Source organism: Neolamprologus brichardi, chromosome 15, assembly GCF_056152115.1.
Source record: "Neolamprologus brichardi isolate AB-2024 chromosome 15, ASM5615211v1, whole genome shotgun sequence".
Lineage (NCBI taxonomy): Eukaryota > Metazoa > Chordata > Actinopteri > Cichliformes > Cichlidae > Neolamprologus > Neolamprologus brichardi.
In genome coordinates this window covers 30,397,244-30,417,500 of record NC_142118.1, presented here as the reverse complement: position 1 = coordinate 30,417,500, position 20,257 = coordinate 30,397,244, and the positions used below count along the sequence as shown (strand labels likewise).

The 20,257-nt window shown below is 39.2% G+C and overlaps 1 protein-coding gene across 3 annotated transcripts in view; it reads right to left on the bottom strand.

Annotated features, from left to right (window-relative positions):
* The window catches only part of map3k7 (mitogen-activated protein kinase kinase kinase 7), a 26,468-nt gene extending 6,754 nt beyond the window's left edge, over nucleotides 1-19,714 (bottom strand). The window contains exons 1-13 of one of the 3 annotated variants that reach the window (XM_006796250.3): nucleotides 19,432-19,714; nucleotides 18,805-18,924; nucleotides 18,576-18,686; nucleotides 18,431-18,496; nucleotides 18,306-18,351; nucleotides 15,683-15,821; nucleotides 14,060-14,184; nucleotides 13,153-13,281; nucleotides 12,696-12,826; nucleotides 8,126-8,207; nucleotides 4,003-4,133; nucleotides 3,495-3,642; nucleotides 2,657-2,737 (exon numbers count right to left, since the gene is read on the bottom strand). In XM_006796250.3, the coding sequence (XP_006796313.1) occupies nucleotides 2,657-2,737; nucleotides 3,495-3,642; nucleotides 4,003-4,133; nucleotides 8,126-8,207; nucleotides 12,696-12,826; nucleotides 13,153-13,281; nucleotides 14,060-14,184; nucleotides 15,683-15,821; nucleotides 18,306-18,351; nucleotides 18,431-18,496; nucleotides 18,576-18,686; nucleotides 18,805-18,897 (1,282 nt within the window). In that variant the 5' untranslated portion in view covers nucleotides 18,898-18,924; nucleotides 19,432-19,714. The remainder of the gene's footprint in view (nucleotides 1-2,656; nucleotides 2,738-3,494; nucleotides 3,643-4,002; nucleotides 4,134-8,125; nucleotides 8,208-12,695; nucleotides 12,827-13,152; nucleotides 13,282-14,059; nucleotides 14,185-15,682; nucleotides 15,822-18,305; nucleotides 18,352-18,430; nucleotides 18,497-18,575; nucleotides 18,687-18,804; nucleotides 18,925-19,431) is intronic. The other 2 variants (XM_035910098.2, XM_006796251.3) reach the window with 2 other exon arrangements.
* Between the last annotated feature and the right edge of the window lie 543 nt (nucleotides 19,715-20,257).

Sequence of the window (20,257 nt, the reverse complement as noted above, 5' to 3'; positions counted from 1 at the left end):
AAGGTTGTTGGGGGCGGCTCAGACAAAAACACAAAATGTCACAGTACTCATTCTAGTAATCAGCAATTCATCTGCTGTTCAGGTTAACACTATGCCAGGATGACATTAGGTGCAATCAGAACAGCAGCTCGATCACCTTGCAGGAACTAAAAGACTCTTCAGTTGCATGCAATTTCAAGTTCTGACAGAATTCCAGTGTTTTCTCCACACATGTTACACAGAGTCACAAACTACCAAAACATGAGTGCAACCAATAGTACATGGAGTAATACTACTACCACTCCTCATAATAATAGCACTAATAATTTCCATATCTGTCTTTAGGAATAACAGTCACTCTGAAGCTAAGAGTTGACAGTTGGAGCAACAACATGACAATTAGCCACAGGTACTAACCTAAAAAGATATTTTATTAGCAGGCAGGTCCCTCTGGGCTTTACACCAAAATCAGTTAAGCTCTGAATGGAATAAAACTTTTTAGGACTCCCAAAAATGCTAAATATTATTCAAGACATCAGACTTTTGACATTTTACCAACATACCATTAATCTGTATTATATATGGTCACAATCTCTGAAATGGCAATGTTAAATTGGAAGTGGAACAAGTCTAAGATAAAATGTCCTCCTGTTAAAATAGCCCCCCCAAATTAATGGTGCATCACGAAAAATGCTGAATTACCCTTTTTTTTGTTTTGTTTTATTGGTTGCCTGGGGTTCCAAAATGAATGCATTCTAGTATTGACTTGCAAGTCCATTACCATGGCTATCAAAGCACCAAAGCATTCAGTTCACCCCTATTTAATTCCAGTCAGCAACCTCCAGCAAGGGGACACGTTTTTCTTCTAGTGATTGTGGTTGCTGGTGTTTGTTATCTAATCTCTAGGACAGTGTGACAGGGCCTCTAAATAATAATACATTCATAATGCACTGAAAAAAGCAATACTTGTAATCAAAGTTATGGCAAACAATTAACGATTAAAAATGTGACATTTTGCATAAACTTTTCACCAAAAAGCAATGACATGTTGCAACCAACACATTTTAAAAACGCACAACTGCTTGGCAAGTAGTTTGCAGACTGGTCAGCATCTTCTATGCAAACTGTTGGCAACCTGCTAGTTACCAAAGAAATCCCCAGGAAGTTTTTGGTGTAGCACTGTATACATCTTTGCAACTAATATCACATGAAAGACTGGCCGCAACATCCAGCAATCGCCTGCCAAACTGGTCACGGGGGTCAGTGGTCAATTAAGTCTTTAGGTCTGCGTGGATGGCTCTATAGCAATGAGTCTCACAGCAACCATTTGCAACTGGTCGCAAGTCACGACCAGTGCAGACTTATTTTGGTGGATCTGACTGATCTCTAGGCCTGTGTGATTCACAATTAACTGACGCCTAAAACAAACAAACAAATAAATAAATAAAATAAGCAATATCAACTTTAACACCACCCACATGGCAAAAGGATTCTTCTATAGTCAGGACATTCCCCAAATTTCTAATTTACATCCTTGAAAAGTGATCCTATTAAGACTGATTTTTAGTTTTAGAGTTATTGGTTCTATTACTAGTTAGATAACATAAACTAATATAAACCTATTGACTGCAAACAGCCAACCTGATGACACTAAACATTTTTCAAATATTTTCACAGATCAAAGCAGACCCCACGGTCGGGTCGCTCACTCACCACCAATGTGATCAGTTTGGTGGTGAGTCAGCGTTGATCTGGAGGGATCATGGAAAAGTGACTTGATGAAGATCAGACCACATTTTACTGACACTCATTACATAAATTGGTTATTTTTTTTCCTTGTACAGGTTTGCAGATCCAAAGGTGCGTGCCTTACCATCTATAACAATTCCATGCTGACTCCCTGCACCACTTGATTAAATGAAACACTTACTCAATGTCTCTCATATATCTTCAAAATAGAAGTATTTCTGACAGGCAGAGCTGTCCCCATTCCCTTTGATCCATATCTCGACTTATAATAATAGCTCTGACCCTCACTGTGAGGGAAATTAATCAAAATGACTTTTTTCAAAGTGGATGTGGATGGATGGAAAGTGAGTGAGAAATGGGAAAAAAAAATAGCCATGCTTTCTCAATGTCCTCTAAGCATGAAAGTCAAGGACAAGCACAAATGCACTAATTTACTACTGCTACCCGTGATTTGCTGCAGCCAAGCCAGGGATATAAGAGACAGGAGAGGGCCAGGACTTAGGAAAGTTATCTCATCTATGTCAACATACTGACTATAATGTACTGATTAACAACCACTTGCTTTTAGTGGACAAATATGCACACAGCTCCAACAAATGTGTTGATAACAGATGAGAAAACTTCAATATTTTACTAAAAACAAACAAAGAAAAAACAGAAAACAGGACATGACACAGCTATGATGTATGTAACTCCAAAATCAGCTTCAAGGACTTCTGTGTTTTGTTTTGTTTTTAATTTTTGGTTTGTGTTTTTAAAACAGAGTGTAAATTCGAAGAAAATTTAAATGTTATGAATATTATCTGCATTCTTGAGGGGATCATGTGGAGTGACACACAAAAGAAAGCCATGTCTGATGACAGTAACCCACAGGCTCATTCAAGCCAGTTCCAGCGTGTCACCGGAAAGACCAGTAGTCCAGTGATACCTGTAACGACGATCTTGGGGACATCCAGTATGGTTCCGAATGATGCAGTTTTACGGTGGCCTCGCTTATACGGGGGGTTTGCTGCAAAAACACATATACACATATAGCTGCATACAGGACAAGCATGCCCACAGCTGGACTGCAAAGGTGGGCCATACACATGCAGAACATACGTGTGCATGCAGAGGAAACATGCACCATGTTCATTCCAGGAGCTGTGGATCAGTACTGCATAGACAGTCAGCAGAAAATGCACTACCTTCCTCAGCACAGACAAGAGCAGGCATTTTGCTTTTTGGAAAAGTTCAACAAGGTGATCTGAGAACAGAGTTTTCAATAATTAAATGTTAGAAACCCCAACCACTGAAGCTATATTTAATTGTGAACAACATTTAAAACAAACAAACGAACAAACAAGAAAGAAAACTGACAGACATTCACATTGAAATCGAAACTACACCAGAGGAGTTCTTGATTTAGTTTCTCTATGACAGCACGAGTACATCTGGTGAAAGGAGATTAGCGACAGCTGGTTTCGAGAGGCCCTATCTTCAGAGACATATTGACACTTTCATGAGGAATCAATCTTCAATTCAAAGTGATGAAATCACATAAAAGGGCAACCTAGGTGCCAAGAAAGAAGCTTCCGGACTGGACCAGCAAAGACTGCTTCAATATTAATACTGCATGCACTCCCTTTTTTTTTTTTTTTTTTTTTTTTTTTAAATTTGAAGTGGCATGATCAGGCCAATATGCTTTGTTAAGCTTGTCTTTTTTTTCTTTTTCTTTATAAATGTATTTGATGTATTGATTTGTGCCAAGTTTTGTCTGGCATTACCTGCAGGTGCAAACTGCATCTTGGGCTCCAACTCTGACAGGTCAGCACTCATTCTTTTGCTGTCAGAAGAAGACAGGCACTGTGTTCGTGCTGACAGACTCTCAACACTGCCCCCTCTGGAAAGAGACACATTCCTTAATGTGTCTCCCTGAAAGACAAACACGAAACTTTTACTGAACCACAGAAGACTGTATTACAAAGGAGGATTAAGTGCTTATCAGTGCAACTTTATGGCTGACTCTGGGTTTTCAGTGTTCTGCAAACCTGGGATATACATATTTTTACCAGTCAATATAACAGCTAATAGAAAAAATTGCCCTTTAAGGACCTTTATGTTTGTTTCATTGTTCATTGACATATGCATTATGTTGAATCCAAACTAGGTAAAAACTATGTTTAAAAAAAAACACCACAACACAGAAATCAGCAGAGTTGTCAACAGAAGACAAAAAAAAAAGATAAATCATTACATGTACAGTAAAAACATCCCTTTTTAATATGGTCTTACCTTTGGCTTGAAATGAGGTGCAAACTGAGGCGTAATCTTAATAGTGTCATTGCTCCCTTGAGAATCACTGTGCTCCATGTTCGCATCACTTCTGTAGCTTGTGCTGTTACCAGTGTAGTCTACATATGAACCTGTCATTTCAATAGACACAGGACAGGACAGAAGTTAAATTTATTTATCAGTTTTAATAACAGGACAGCAAAGCAGACAGGAAAGGAGCGATCGAGAACAAGACTGCAGTAAATTTTTGGCATAAGGGCTATCTGCTCAAATTGATACTGGCACAGGGACAGTTTCAATATTTTTTTAAATATACGCTTTCACCGGTATTGCATCTTTACATTAACTTTGTGGATTTTTGTTGTCTTTGAGTTTTCAAAACACTGAAAAAAATCTAATAATGAAAATAAAGAACTAACAGACAAATATAAAAATCTGAAATAGACTGAAAATATTACAATGTATTTTCCTCTGCTTAGTAATATGCTTAAATTTAGGTGCTTGTCTCATTTGAGTTGAGGCTGTATTTGAATCGTCTTGCCACGGCCATCTCTATGGAGGAGTTGGGTGGGGGCAGAGCATCTGTGGCTCCTGGGAGAGGTGGGAGGCTCACGTGTACTTACAGTCAGGTCCATAAATATTGGGACATCAACACAATTCTAACATTTTTGGCTCTATACACCACCACAATGGATTCCAAATGAAATGAACAAGATGTGCTTTAACAGCAGACTGTCATCTTTTATTAGAGGGTATTTACATCCAAATCAGGTGAATGGTGTAGGAATAACAACAGTTTGCATATGTGCCTCCCACTTGTTAAGGGACCAAAAGTAATGGGACAGAATAAGAACCACAAATCAAACTTTCACTTTTTTATTCTTGGTTGCAAATCCTTTGCAGTCAATCACAGCCAGAAGTCTGGAACACATAGACATTACCAGATGCTGGGTTTCATCCCTGGTGATGCTCTGCCAGGCCTCTACTGCAACCGTCTTCAGTTCCTGCTTGTTCTTGGGGTATTTTCCCCTCAGTCTTGTCTCCAGCAAGTGAAATGCATGCTCAATCAGTTCAGGTGATTGACTTGGCCATTGCAAAACAGTCCACTTCTTTCCATTCAAAAACTCTTTGGTTGCTTTTGCAGTATGCTTTGGGTCATTGTCCATCTGCACTGTGAAGCGCCGTCCAATGAGTTCTGAAGCATTTGGCTGAATATGAGCAGATATTATTGCCCGAAACACTTCAGAATTCATCGTGCTGCTTTTCTTAGCAGTCACATTATCAATGAATACAAGAGAACCAGTTCCACTGGCAGCCATACATGCCCACGCCATGACAGTTCCACCACCACTGCTCTACCTCCTGGCTGTAGCTCAGGAGGTAGAGCAGGTCACCTACTGATCGGAAAGTTGGAGGTTCGATCCAAGGCTCCTCCAGTCTGCATGCCAAGTATCCTTGGGCAAGATACTAACCCCAAGTTGCTCTTCGATGCATCCATCGGAGTATGAATGTGTGTGAGTGTAGTTAGAAAGCACTCAGTATAGAGGTAGTGCTTGTGAGAATGGGTGTGACTGGGTGAATGTGGCGTGTTGTATAGAGCGCTTTGAGTACTCCGGGAGAGTAGAAAAGCACTATATAAGAATCAGTCCATTTACCATTTACCATGCTTCACTGATGAGGTGGTATGCTTAGGATCATGAGCAGTTCCTTTCCTTCTCCATACTCTTCTCTTCCCATCACTCTGGTACAAGTTGATCTTGGTCTCATCTGTCCATAGGATGTTGTTCCAGAACTGCGAAGGTTTTTTTAGATGTCGTTTGGCAAACTCTAATCTGGCCTTCCTGTTTTTGGGGCTCACCAATGGTTTACATCTTGTGGTGAACCCTCTGTATTCACACCGGTGGAGTCTTCTCTTGATTGTTGACTTTGACACACATACACCTACCTCCTGGAGAGTATTTTTGATCTGGCCAACTGTTGAGAAGGGTGTTTTCTTCACCAGGGTAAGGATTCTTCGGTCATCCACCACAGTTGTTTTCTGTGGTCTTCTGGGTCTTTTGGTGTTGCCGAGCTCACCGGTGCGTTCCTTCTTTATGAGAATGTTTCAAACAGTTGTTTTGGCCATGCCTAATGTTTTTGCTATCTTTCTGATGGGTTTGTTTTGTTTTTTCAGCCTAATGATGGCTTGCTTCACTGATAGTGACAGCTCTTTGGATCTCATCTTGGCAGTTGACAGCAACAGATTCCAAATGCAAACAGCACACTTGAAATGAACTCTGGACCTTTTATCTGCTCATTGTAATTGGGATAATGAGGGGATATCACACACCTGGCCATGAAACAGCCAAGAAGCCAATTGTCCCATTACTTTTGGTCCCTTAACAAGTGGGACACACATATGCAAACTGTTGTAATTCCTACACCTGATTTGGATGTAAATACCCTCTAATAAAAGCTGACAGTCTGCAGTTAAAGCACATCTTGTTTGTTTCATTTGTTAGAATTGTGTCGATGTCCCAATATTTATGGACCTGACTGTATGCCACACTGATTCAGTGCTGGTCCTATAAATTCACAAAAATGCCACACTTCTGTGTATTCTGTTCAGTGTTACTGTCACTGCACCCTCAACTGCACTGAAGCATTTGTGATGACTGGCAATGAGTCTTTTACAGCGCTGTGGAGAAATCTTGGCCCACTCATCTTTGTAGAATTGTTGTAATTCAGCCTCACTGGAGAGTTTGAGCATGAACCGGCTTTTTATGGTCATACCACAGAATGGCAATCAGATTCAGTTCAAAGCTTTGACTAGGCCACTCCAAAGTCTTCATTTGGTTTTTCTTATATCATTCAGAGGTGGACTTGCTGGTGTGTTTCGGATCATTGTCCTGCTGCAGAACCCAAGTGGGCTTCGGCTTGATGGCTGGACATTCTCCTTCAAGGATGGTTTGGTAGACAGCAGAATTCATGGTTCCATTTACCATAGCAAGTCAACAAAACAGCTCCACACCATCATACTACTACCACCATATTTTACTGTTGGTATGATGTTCCTTTTCTGAAATGCTGTGTTAAAGTGCTGTGTTAAAGTGTGTGTCCCCTTGCAAGATGCAAGGGGACACACACTTTTGTCTCATGAGTCCACAGAGGATTTTCCCAAAAGTCTTGGGGATCATCAAGATGTTCTCCAGCAAAACTGAGAAGAGCCTTTATGTTCCTTTTGTCGTCTCTTTCTTCTGGTGGAGTCATGAATACCGGCCTTGACTGAGGCATACAGTTCTTCTGATGTTCTTCTGGGGTCTTTTGGGACCTCTTGGATGAGTCGTCACTGCACTTTTGGGGTAATTTTGGTTATGTGGCCACTCCTGGGAAGGTTCACCACTCTTACATGTTTTCCCCATTTGTGAATAATGGCTTTCACTGTGGCTTGCTGGAGTCCCAGAGCTTTTCTATTACTGTTATTGTCATTTTATATTATTGTTGTGTTTACTTTTGTCCTGTTGCTAAACTAATTTCCCTTTTGGGACAACAAAGAATTTGAGCTGAGTTGAATTGAATTGAATTAGATATGGCTTTATTTAGTTTGTCATTTGTTCCTGAATTTTCTTGGATCGCGGAATGATGTCTGGCTTTTGAGGATGTTTTGGTGTACTCCACTACTTATGTACTTAGGAACATCTATCTTACTGCTTCATGCTAATGTTAATCCAGCTGCTAATGTTATGTGTACTGGCCTGAATTTTACTGCAATCATTTGCCCACAAACTTAAGCCAAGGCTGCTTTCTTTTGAAGGTATATTATTCTGAGAACTTCTAAAACACATGTGACCTTGAGCTCAGTACTGGGCAACTGTATAAATACCAGGATACACTGGAGTTGCTGTGCTGGTCAACAACATGCCGCTCATGGTACACCTTTGTGAACAGCCATGGTATTTGTGCAGGCAGAGAAAACTGTTTGAATTAACAAAGGAAAAAAATCCTATGTGGTAGAAGAAGTAAGTTAACGACGCACATAATAGTTTTTCTGTAAAGAAAAGCGATTAGCAGCAGTAAGAGGAACACAAATGATTTAAACATAATCTAGAACGTCATCTTCACACGACCTTAACATGAGATGTACCTGTACTAGTTGCAGAGTTGCTCTGTCCCTCATCTGAATACTGGTATGGATACTGAAGGGGTTCATCAGACCCTGGGAAGTACTGCAAAAAAAATGAAAACAACACATAATGTTGGGAGTTCTCAACTCAGGCTTACTATGAATGAAAAAAATCCTATTAGTATAATTAATTCAGGAGAGTAGGACTTGGTGATATTTTGAGACATAATATATGTATTATGTATATATATATATATATGGAATGTTTAAGCTATATTTGGCTTAATGTTACAACCTCAAACACTAAGAGAACACTAAGAATGAATCTACCAGAGATCACTGACACAAAGCCATTTTTACCTTGCAGAAAAGAGATAGGGTTGATCTACTGCTGAGTGACCTTTGTTTTCTATAGTTCTGATACTATATAGCACAGTATATATGAATAAAGATGTGGTTTGTTTAGAATAGTATCATGGTTTTTCAAACATATGAATGATGTATTTTAAAAGTGTTATAAAATAATACACAAGACTATTTTTAATTTTCATAATTACATCAATGTTCAAAAATACTGTTGGTCACCAGTGCTACCCCACAAGCCTCTTAGTATACACGTTTGGTATCAATTACAAAATCCTACCTCCACTCATCTGCTTTTACACTAGGGGTGGGTGATATATTGAATATACTTGATGTATCGCAAGTTTTTCTATGTAAGACTGTTAAAATGGTGTTAAATGGTTAAAATGTGCCGTAAAACTATTGCCGCAAACGGAAGCAGTAGCACAAATGTATTCCAACAGCCGAAAAGTCATCCACTGCAAAATGAAGAATGTTTTAAACTCTGCATGTCAACATCTTCCCACACACCAAAGAAAACGTTAAATAAAACAGCTGTGATACCTGTGACTGTTCTTTGTCAATCGTTTTTATAGTCACCGTCTAGACTTTTTTTTCTGTAATTTGGGGTCATCACATTTTAATTTTACTATTTTTATATATTATAAGCACAAAAGAACAATTTCAATTGTTTTATTATTACTCGATGTCCTTTTTCGTTATGATCTTTTGTTTGCTTTTTAAAGGTCTAGTGTTGACCACCTACTGTGACAGTATTGTCATTGGTCAAAAACCTCTGCGCGCAACTGATGGTTAAAAATAATGGTTTAAATAAAACATTTTAATTCATTCAGATTTCTTGTATTCAAAGCAGAAAAATAAATATTGAATGAGCATACCAGTGCAAATTTAGGCACTATATGGTTGAAAACAATTTTTGTTTTTTGGAGGTTATTTAAACATATCGTGATATATATTGTATATCGTGATATAATCAAAAAAATATTGCGACATTAGATTTTCCTCATATTGTCCAGGCTTAGTTCACATGTATATAAACGTCCCATTCTTAATTCATAACGTTTAATATGATGTTGGTCTGCCTCCTGTATAGGCCTGCACAATAAATCGAAAATTTATTGTCATCGCGATATCAGCCTGTGTGATGGGCCCATCGCAAAAGACGGCGTAAACTGCAATAATTGGGTACCTTAAAATGTTTACACACGTGCTTTAAAGAATTCACCAATAAAAGAAACCCCTTTACACATTTGATCAGTCGAATAGAGCCCTTCACGGCATTAACCAATCACATGGATTAGAGGTGGGGAGCGAACAACACTGCAGCAACGAGTCAGAGTTGTAATGGCTGAGAGCGAGACACATGACGAGAATGCTACTGACTATGAACTCGTGGCTAAAAATAAATAAATAAATAAAATAAATAAATAAAAATAGTACATCGCTTAATTGGAGGTACTTTGGATTTGATAAAGATGACGTTCTCCAAACACTCTGCAAAACTTCCTGAACACTCGTGGCAACCACCAGAGGAAACACGACTAATCTCCACCATCATCTTCAATACAACCACAGAGAACTGTTTGAAGAGTTCCAGGAAGACAGGGCTAGCCAAACAAAGGTTGCTAATGTTAAGACAAAGAGCACAGCAATCCAACAGCAGTCTCTGTATTAGATTTTTCAAGTGGAACTCCTTATGAGAAAACGTTGAAGCGGTATAAAGAAATAACAGAGGCCATTACACATTTTTTGGCTAAAGACATGATGCCTATAAATACAGTTGGCAGAGAGGGCTTCACCAGTCTAATACATAAAGTGGACCAGAGATACCGCATCCCATGTCGCCATTCCACAAATGTACGAAACATGCCGCAAGACCGTCATGTTTGAACTGAGCCAAGCTGAAAACTACACAAGCACTACAGTAAAGTTCCCTCTCCAGTTTTGACTTGCATCATAACTACTTGGTGAGTGGTAAAATGATGAACAACTGCATTGAGATCATTTGCAGTATAATTTAAGTTATGTTTATTTAAAACTAATGATAGAGACCGGGAAGGATGTCTTTCAGAATTTTTTTTTATGGGGGTAATGTTTCAATGTTAAAGTGCACTTTGTTGTTACACTGCTCATACAGCAGCTTTCTTTAAATAAAACTGTTGCAGTAAAACGGAAATTATGTATTCATTTTTTTTTGTTTTGCTATTTATTTTATCGCAAGTCATATCGTTATCGCAATATTGATCACAGTTATCGCACATCGTAGGTTTTCCTAATATCGTGCAGCCCTACTCCTGTAGCTATAACAGCTTCAACTCCTTTAGGAAGAATTTCCACAAGATTTATTCCTAATCGCTTCCACTTTGTTATGATACCACTAACAGTTGACTGTGGAATATTTAGTAGCAAGGACATTTTTGTTGCACACTTGGAACCCCATCGCGATACCATATTGGAATACACCGAGCTCCTGAGAGTGCCCCATTCTTTCACAAATGGTGTATATATCAGCCTAAATGCAAAACAGACTAAACTGTTTTCTTTCATGCTAGTGTCCACACCCTGGTGCAAAATTTGGTTGCTTGGTTTTAATGAAATTATTAATTTTGAACGGCAAAAATACAGCTGCTCAATTTTTTTTGAAAAAGCAAAAAAATCTGCACAACTTCACCATTTAATACTCGTCGCCTGTTTACGTCCCCCTTGACCGGAGAGATAGAGGGAGAGATGGATAGTGGTGTCATAACTAGGGATGGGTACCGGTATCCGGTGCCATTATGGCACCGGTTCTGACATAAACGGTAGTAACCAGACTGAAAAGCAGTGTACATTTCGGTGCTTTTTTTTCCTGAGATTTGATACACTTCAGATTCTAGCCAATCATTTTATGTTTCCAAGGATGGTAGGTGGGCCCAGGTACGTACGTTCTTTTAGAGCAGAGCTACAGATTAAAAATGCCCAAGGCGAAGCGGTCAAAAGTGTGGCTGTACTTCACAGCAAAAGATGCAAACTCAGCAGCCTGCAACAAGTGCTTTATAATAATAATAATAATGAATAATGGATTGGATTTATAAAGCACTTTTCAAGGCACCCAAAGCGCTTTACAATGCCACTATTCATTCACTCTCACATTCACACACTGGTGGAGGCAGCTACAGTTTTAGCCACAGCTGCCCTGGGGCAGACTGACAGAAGCAAGGCTGCCATATCGCGCCATTGGCCCCTCTGGCCAACACCAGTAGGCGGTAGGGTAAAGTGTCTTGTCCAAGGCCGGGGATGGAACCGGCGACCTTACGGTTACATATACGCTTCCCAAGGGGGTGATAAAAGTGATACTGTTTAAGGTGATACTGTGCAAAGGAGGTAACACCTTGAATCTGATGAAACACCTGGCGACGCATACCATTTTTTTAAAGCCGAGAAATGCACCGTACCTACTACGTGTGTGGTGCCTGTTATCGGACCCGGAGTTATCAACATCCCCCAAGAACCCGAAGAGGAGAGTCCTGGCCCCTAGCCCTGCCAGTGTAGCAGAAATGATGACGGATGATGATGGCAGCAGCAGCCGTTCTTCTCTGCGCGAGTAGCTTAATGTTGTTTGTGTGTAATTGTACATTAATGCATGTAAGGTAAACTAGCAAACACCGTCGTAGTTACATGCGGCTGTCTTCTTGTTTGATGGCAGATACTCCCTTCACCCTGGCCAAAAAGGCTAAAATGACCAAAGAAAAATTGGAAAACAGTTAAACATGAGAGGTTGTTGGACAAAGTTTGTGTTTTTTCCATTGTTTAAGCACTGCTTCCAGCCAAGAGTGATACCATATATGACCTATAGCTGCAGAAAAGGCTAACATTGTTATCTTTTTACAAAAAAACAGATAAACATGAGAGGTTTTTGGACGAAGTTTGTGTTTTCCATTCTTTAAGCACCGGCACCATTTCAAAAGTACCGGTTTGGCACGGGTATCGGATAAAACCTAAACGATACCCATCCCTAGTCATAACATCTCTGGACTGGTAACTGCCATTAATAAACTAATATGTTTAAAATATATTCGACCAGCTACTTTTTCTGGTGCCGACAAGCAAGGACAGCAATGATTAAACATTGCTGTGAGCTAGAGGTGTACATCCCTAATTTTAACAAACTGATGAGACCCCTGGAGACTGCAGTTTTTTGATTCATTTACTTCAATTTAATAAAAGCCATATACACAAGGCAGAATACCTTCATTAGATGAGTCATGATCTTCACTATCTCTTCCATGGAAGGCCGCTGAGAGGGGTCTTTGGACCAACAGCGAGTCATTAGGCTTTCAATGGGCTTGGGCAAATTCTTGATTAAAGGTGGTCTTGTGCCTGAATGCAATAAAAAGAAATAACTGGTCACACGCAGTTACAGGGAAAGACATATCTGCATCACACAACACAAGAGAAATAAATATTATATATTACTGCCTCCCATTTCTTGAGTCAGTAGTGCTGCATCCAGGATGCAATAAATTGCAAGGAGAACTGAAAAGGTCAACATGTCTTTTACCCCCTCTGCCAACATCTTTATTTCGACAATCTTCTAGCATGCATGCCTGAGCACTCTTAGTGGCCGACAGCTGGATGTGACCTCTGCATCACCCTCCACAAACAAACACACAGACACACACAGTCAGACAGGAAGAGTGACTCACCATTGTGCACAGCCCACATAATGCGAAAAGCTGGCCCTCCGATTTCATCGAAGGGCTTCCTGCGGGTGATCACCTCCCAAAGAATGATTCCCCAGCTGAACACATCACACTTCTCGCTGTAATTGCTGCCTGTGAGTAGAAAGAAACCCACAGCAACACTTAGGTCCTTTTCAAATAGGGGAAAAGGCTCAGTCTGACATCACTGACTGATAAAGGAAATTCTCTGCGGAACATTTGACAAGAGAGCGAGGAATGTGCCTGGCAAAGGCAGCAGCTTTTCTCTTGCTTTCAGTGGGGAGGAGGATGAAAATAAGGGAGCCATTTTCACCAAGGAACGGCTCCTGTGTTGCTTAATTATGGAGCCTGTTATTGAAAAATTAAAGTGCACATCATACACCTATTTCAAACTTGCTGCGCTGGGTTTTTCTGATAACATTCCACACTGATGCAAATTAGTTGTGAAGGGTTCACTGAGGGGGCAAAAGTGGGTTGTTTAATTGCACTGGAGTCTTGTAACAGGCATCCAAAAACAAGGCAATGACTAGGAGTAATTCATCTTTCCCTGTGACATCCTCTAATAAGTCTCTTAATGTAGACTTACATTAGGCTCTTGGTTGTGTAAGAACAAAAATTCTGCGTTTACAGAAGAAAAGCCAGTACAGCATGACTCCATTCATCATTTCACTGTCACTGGTTCGGCAGCTACTATCAATAAATGAGAGTATGGTATAATAATGATAATAATAATAATAATAATAATAATAATAATAATAGCAGGACCCATCTCCAATTAGATGAAACATGACAAAGATGATGAGGCTGAGGTAATTACAAAAACACATCTCAGTTTTTCTTGGTCAAAAAATAGGAAAACATTTCAAACAGCTGTAATGCTACTCATATTTGCCTTCAAATACTTCTGGGGCCATCCATGCTGCACTTCCTTTGTTGTTGGTCATGTGTGTCTGAATGTCACATGCTGTTCCAAAGTCACAAATCTTCAGCACAGTGCCTCCTGCCACTAGAAGTAGACTGAAATAAGGAAGACATACATCCTGTTAGCAGCAAAAAAGTGCCTTGAACTAAACAACATAGGACTAACTGTAACTAACTTCAGCCCGATTTGGTTTAAAATGTTTCTTTTTAAAAAGTACTAGAGGAATGACAGTGCTCGACTCTTACGACTGTTTGAGACAAAGGAAATTCTATAGTAATAATGCAGGAAATAAATTCCTGTACAATATTGGATAGGTGACAATTTGTGACTATGAGAGGCTTCATTAATCCTATAAACTCTCCAAATGATCTACACGGAACAGGTAAGCTGGTCCTCTCTTCCTACAGGATACTACTAGTAATAGGTTAGTTTCCTTGCTTTTTTTTTTTTTTTTAATTAATGCTGGAAGTGTTGCCTCTGGTCCTTCTGAGACAATGGAATATAATCCAGATATCACAACATCCATCCATCCATCTTCATCCGCTTTATCCGAGGCTGGGTCGCGGGGGCAGCAGCCTAAGCAAAGAGGCCCAGACCTCCCTCTCCCCAGCCACCTCCTCCAGCTTATCCGGGGGGGACACCAAGGCGTTCCCAGGCCAGCCGAGAGATATAATCTCTCCAGTGTGTCCTGGGTCTGCCCCGGGGCCTCCTCCCGGTGGGACATGCCTGGAACACCTCACCCAGGAGGCGCCCAGGGGGCATCCTTGTCAGATGCCTGAACCACCTCAGCTGGCTCCTTTCGATGTTGTGATGATATCACAACATATTTCATTAATTACTGCATCCTATATAGCAGTAAACAATTCCATCAAATCTACCACTATTCTGTATTTCCACATGGTTTTTCTTTAGTGCAACACATTTAAAGGGTTTCCACAGAGGAAATGACCATGCAATAAGAATAAAGACAGTCTTCACATAATAATGGAATTTCCATCCTGTGTGGATGCCCTGCAAGAGTTGGCATTTATAGAGGGTGTGTTAGTCTGAACCAGCTGTTATAAAGAAGATGTGAGTAACTCTATAGATATGCTGGTAACACAGGTTTTCTTCATGGTATTTACCACTTCCTTTGATCTGGATTTTACATTGCTGCCATGTGATGCCATTCCCTGAATCCTGAAGCTGCCAGATTGAATTGCAACTACTGCTTTTCATTTCCCTTTTTCCATAATCAATGGGAATATAATCTGGATAAGCCCAAAACAAAATGTATATCGAAGTAAATAATGTCTTTACACCTTTCCATTTTGCTTGTATCAAACACATCCAAATGTTGTTCATTTATGGCCAAAATGTTTTGGCTAGTTATTTAAGGGTTGGAGTACACTGTCTTGCTAATTTCTTCTTCTTCTTTTTTGAAAAATACAGCATTTTATCAAATTCCCTGATAGTAGGATTCGTATCATGAGAGAGAAAGAAAAATGATATATTCTGAACATGTCACAATTCCAAACTTTCATTAGCATCGTAAAAGGTAAATAAAAATTTGCTGGAAACATAAAGGAGTGTGTGAGGTGAAAAGGTGCATACTTGGGTGGTTTGAGGTCCCTGTGAATGAGAGCCTTTGGTTTCATGCCATGGAGATAGGCCACACCCTGGGAACACTGTAAACACCAGCTCATAGCATGGGAAGCAGTGTAATAGGGGAGGGGTTCAGCACCATGCAGTACTGTGGACAAGAAAACACAGTCTCAAACAGCGACCACAGACAGCATACCTTCAAACCAACTAGGCAAAGTGTGGGGTCCCTATAGTAATTATGACACTGTCATACGGACTGAAACACCCATGTGCATTTTCACTATAGCTTCTTTAAGAGTACTGACAAAAAGCTATTACTAGCCCTCAGTGTCCCAGCAGATGCACCTATGTTATAAATTTGAAACAGCCTGGTGTTATTTTCACAAGGGGAAGAGTGTTACATTAACAGCTTCCAAGACATAATTTTGTATTTTTGACACCAGGAGGAACAGAATATCTGTAAATAATGATCATTATTATACAATCATATTTAAAAATATAATTCACATTAATTATTTTATTTAAATGACAGCAGCATGTTTAAAAATGCTGGAGAAATATCTTACAACTTACTAGGTTAATTTGAAATTCAATCAAGTATTACAAGACATTCCAGGAGTGTATATTAGTTCACCAATCAAAATAAAAATAAAAATGAGTGTTTGTCAACATAAAATTTCAAACTCATTGGGGATATTATCATTACTGATTATCAATAAAGGGTGACCCTTAATAAACATTCTGTCAACCAAAAATGTTCACCCGAACACCTAACAGATACAAGGGCCTAAGCACACGAAGAAACATATATGCACATTAAAGACCCACAATGACCCTCTAACAGCATATATATTTTTAAGAAAAAATTATAATATTAATGACATAAATTTTAAGTAACTGATAAAAGAATAATGTGTATTTTCTCATTCAACCATATACATGTGACCTGACTCTGTAGTAAGACTAAACTGCCTAGAGTCTCATTTGCAGTGGAAAAGAGGTTGAGGTTCAAACTCTAAATTTGTAGACATCCAAAAGCATTGTTTCAACAATATTTTATGACTGGATTTCAAAGAGTCAGCATATTTCATCATGAAATGTAATCACAACACAAACACAACTGAGCTATCTGCAGCCTTGTTAGAAAAACTCACTTTACACTTCATTTTGTCCAAATTTATTCCACAAAACTAATTTCAAACTCATCTTCACACAGTCATTTTTACACTATCATGTCCACCATGATGCCTTAGGTGTAAGCATATTTCCGTCATCACAACAATTGCCAGCCAAAGTCGGAGACCAGGAATTCCATTTGCGCACAAACACACGCAATATCATCAAGAACAACAGGACTTTTCAATAGTTCTCAGCATTTGTATATTTGCTTCACTGCCCGCAATGTCCCACAAAACTATGTCCAAAAATGTAGGTTATGAAATTTTTTTATAAGCAAACCACTAAGAACCGCAAACTACTTTGTCCCAAAACCTCATCCAAGCAAACTTGATAGCTACAAGGGGAAAACCCCCAACTCACTGAAGTGTGACCTAGCAATTCAGCGAAATTTGCCCCCATGACAATTCTGGCAAATTTTAAGTACAACTGAGCACAGAATATTTTATGAACATGATACAAATTAGTACTAACAGTGCCCTCCATAATGTTTAAGCACAAGCTTTTGACGTTTTGTCTCTGAATGCTACCCAAAATGAATTATAAATAAAACAGTTGTGACTGAAGTGGAGACAGCTTTAATTCAATTTCTTTTTTAAACAAAAAAATGGCTTCCTTCTTGAGTTATCACATTCACAAGATTTTCAAAAACTTGACCTCTGACCTTGACCTTTCAGTCGAGGTCACAGAGATTTAAATTTGTCCCCCTTTTGCAGAGGAAAATGGGGACAAAAAGCCCTCACCTGGCCAGGAAACTGGCCCTCACCTGGCCCGGAAACTGGCCCTCACCTGGCCCAACTGGCCAGGTGAGGGCTGCTCCCCTCTTATTTCATGATATTTCATTTCTGAAGTGTTGAATTTGCTTTTCATGGTTTTTCACTGTATGAAAGTTAGGGGAAAAGAGATTTTGCAAGAAAGGGAGGCCATCAGTAGGCGGAAAAATTCAAATAAACCTGCACCTATCTGACATCCAGTAATCCCAGACTCTGCTGCTACATGACAACAAATTGCTTATAAAAGCACTCATGGTAAGCATAAGAAACAACAAGCCTAGATATACATAGGATTAGTCTTTTAACTTATTTGAAAATGAGGCTGTAAGAAATATATGTATGTAATTTATTTGCAGAAGGTTCAAATACTCAATTTTCATTCTTACTGAAAATGTTAATTTAACTGTCTTAACTGTACGCACACAAATTATTTTATTACTGATCGATTTTATACCCCATCAGCTCCCAGGTTTGTCTGAATATTTAAGTATGTGCATGTAAGGGCTGCATGTCGCTGTGCAAACATGGACTTCTAACGAATCAGAAAAGTGGCTGAACATGCAAACAACTGGAGGATCAACTCAACAGGGCTGTGTCTGTCCAAAGCTGTGTTCATTACTAGCAAAGCAAAATAAATGGTGTAACACAACCATACTGTTTTCTATTAAAACATATTGACTCACCATTATATAATGATCCACCTTCTGCATATTCCATCACAAGGCAAACCTGAGGTGGAAAGAACACCATCAAAAACTCAAAATCAACCAAATAGACCAAACAGTCATTGTTATCCTAGTGAACTTACTGGACTATTGCAAGAGCCATACAGTTTCACAATGTTGGGGTGATTCACACGTGAAAGTTGTCGGAGCTGGAGATGAAAAGGAAAGGTTACACACAGGCAGGCTGTTGAAATAATCTTGAGAACATTTCAATAACGAAAAAAATACCTCAACAATAAAGGCTTTCCTCTCTGATTCACTCTCAATAGTCTTGATTGCAACATCTTTTCCTTTCCATTTGGCTTTGCAGACGACCCCAAAAGCTCCTCTCCCCACCACCTGAGAACAGGTAGTTAGCATTAAAGTTACACTCACTAGGTAAGAGCTTCATCGAGCTGATACTAACTCTTGCCATGCGCTAGTGACACGAAAAACAGCAAAAATAATCCCAAGTTACCTCCTCAACTTCAATGTCCTCATAATTGATTTCTTCAAAGGGATACCCAGGTGGTGTTTCAAGCATTTCCGCTGGTGGTAACGATAGAGACATTACTAGCTTAGGTCAGCTAGTAACTTACTATGAAAACGAGCAAACAACACATAGGTGAAAAGCTCAATATTAATAAATAATAAATAAATCAGCACAAGGATACTTAGATAGGTTTCAAGACATCAATTGCAATTACGCAGTCGTATTTTTCTTTTTTACCTTAACTGCGTAATTATGACTGATACCGTAAGGAGACATGGCTACTCAATAAAACAAACACGTTACAGCCTTCAAAAATGGCAAATTGTCATTCCTTCGCCAGCTGTCAAGCACCGAAAAACGGATCGGCGTTAGCCTACCTACTGTCAGTTCCCTTGATGCAGTCAAGGCTAACCGCATAGCATAACTAGCTCAGTTATGCAGCTGCTACGAAAAACTACTGGAGAAAATAAGTGTTTAAAGTTAGCTTTTAGCATAATTAAAGATCTGGGACGACAGAATAAGACTATACCATCCCTCACCAGAGTCTGACACTGTCACAACACAACCTTAAAAAAGACAAGCAATTCGAGGCCTGTTAAAATAGCAGCTTACGTTAGCTGGCTGGCCCGGTTGCTAACGGTAGCTACCAGGACTTTCTTAGCTTCAACAATCCAACTCTTCGTAGATGACTTGTCACCAGTGCCGGTTATGTGGACATGGGGATATTTTCTACTATTCATGTAAGAAAAAACCTGGAATAACATCCATTTTTATAAAAACTGTTTTGTCTATCCACTTGACAAACAAGCATAACTTTTTGACAACTTGTGTAGCTGGCTTGCTAGGAATGTATTTTGATTCTTCGCAGGGGAGAGGGGGAGCTCCACCAGGAAGTGTGCGCGTATTGTAATTCTGTCCCCCGAAAACCAAAAAAGGTACGGAAGCGTAATGCATTAGCTTCAGAAAATGAAGCATTTTTTTCCGTGAATGACATAATTAGTTCGGATATAGCACACAAAGAAAAAGTAAGAAATTTGTTTTCGTGTGGATTTGTTGTAAAGATGTTTCTAGAACAATAAGTCCTAAACTAGGTCTCAGGACAAAGACAGTTGTTTGGTTGTTTAGTTTGTTTGAAAAAAGGATTATTTCAGTTATTTTCTGAAAATTTCCGATACTTAATATTATAAATAAAAATGTTGAAGCAGTAAAAATATTTCTATGCCATTTTACAGATTAGAATTTAAATTTACTTCCAAGATAACATATATTTTGTATTTGTATTTAGTGTAAGGTACCAATCAATATAAAAAAGAAAATTAAAAAAGAATGTTTTCATTAAAAACATGTAAATGTAAAAATGTGTCTTGCACATGTCGTCAATCTTGCATGAAAGCAAAAAATTCTGTTTATCTAAGCAGAATATTGACCCAACATCTGC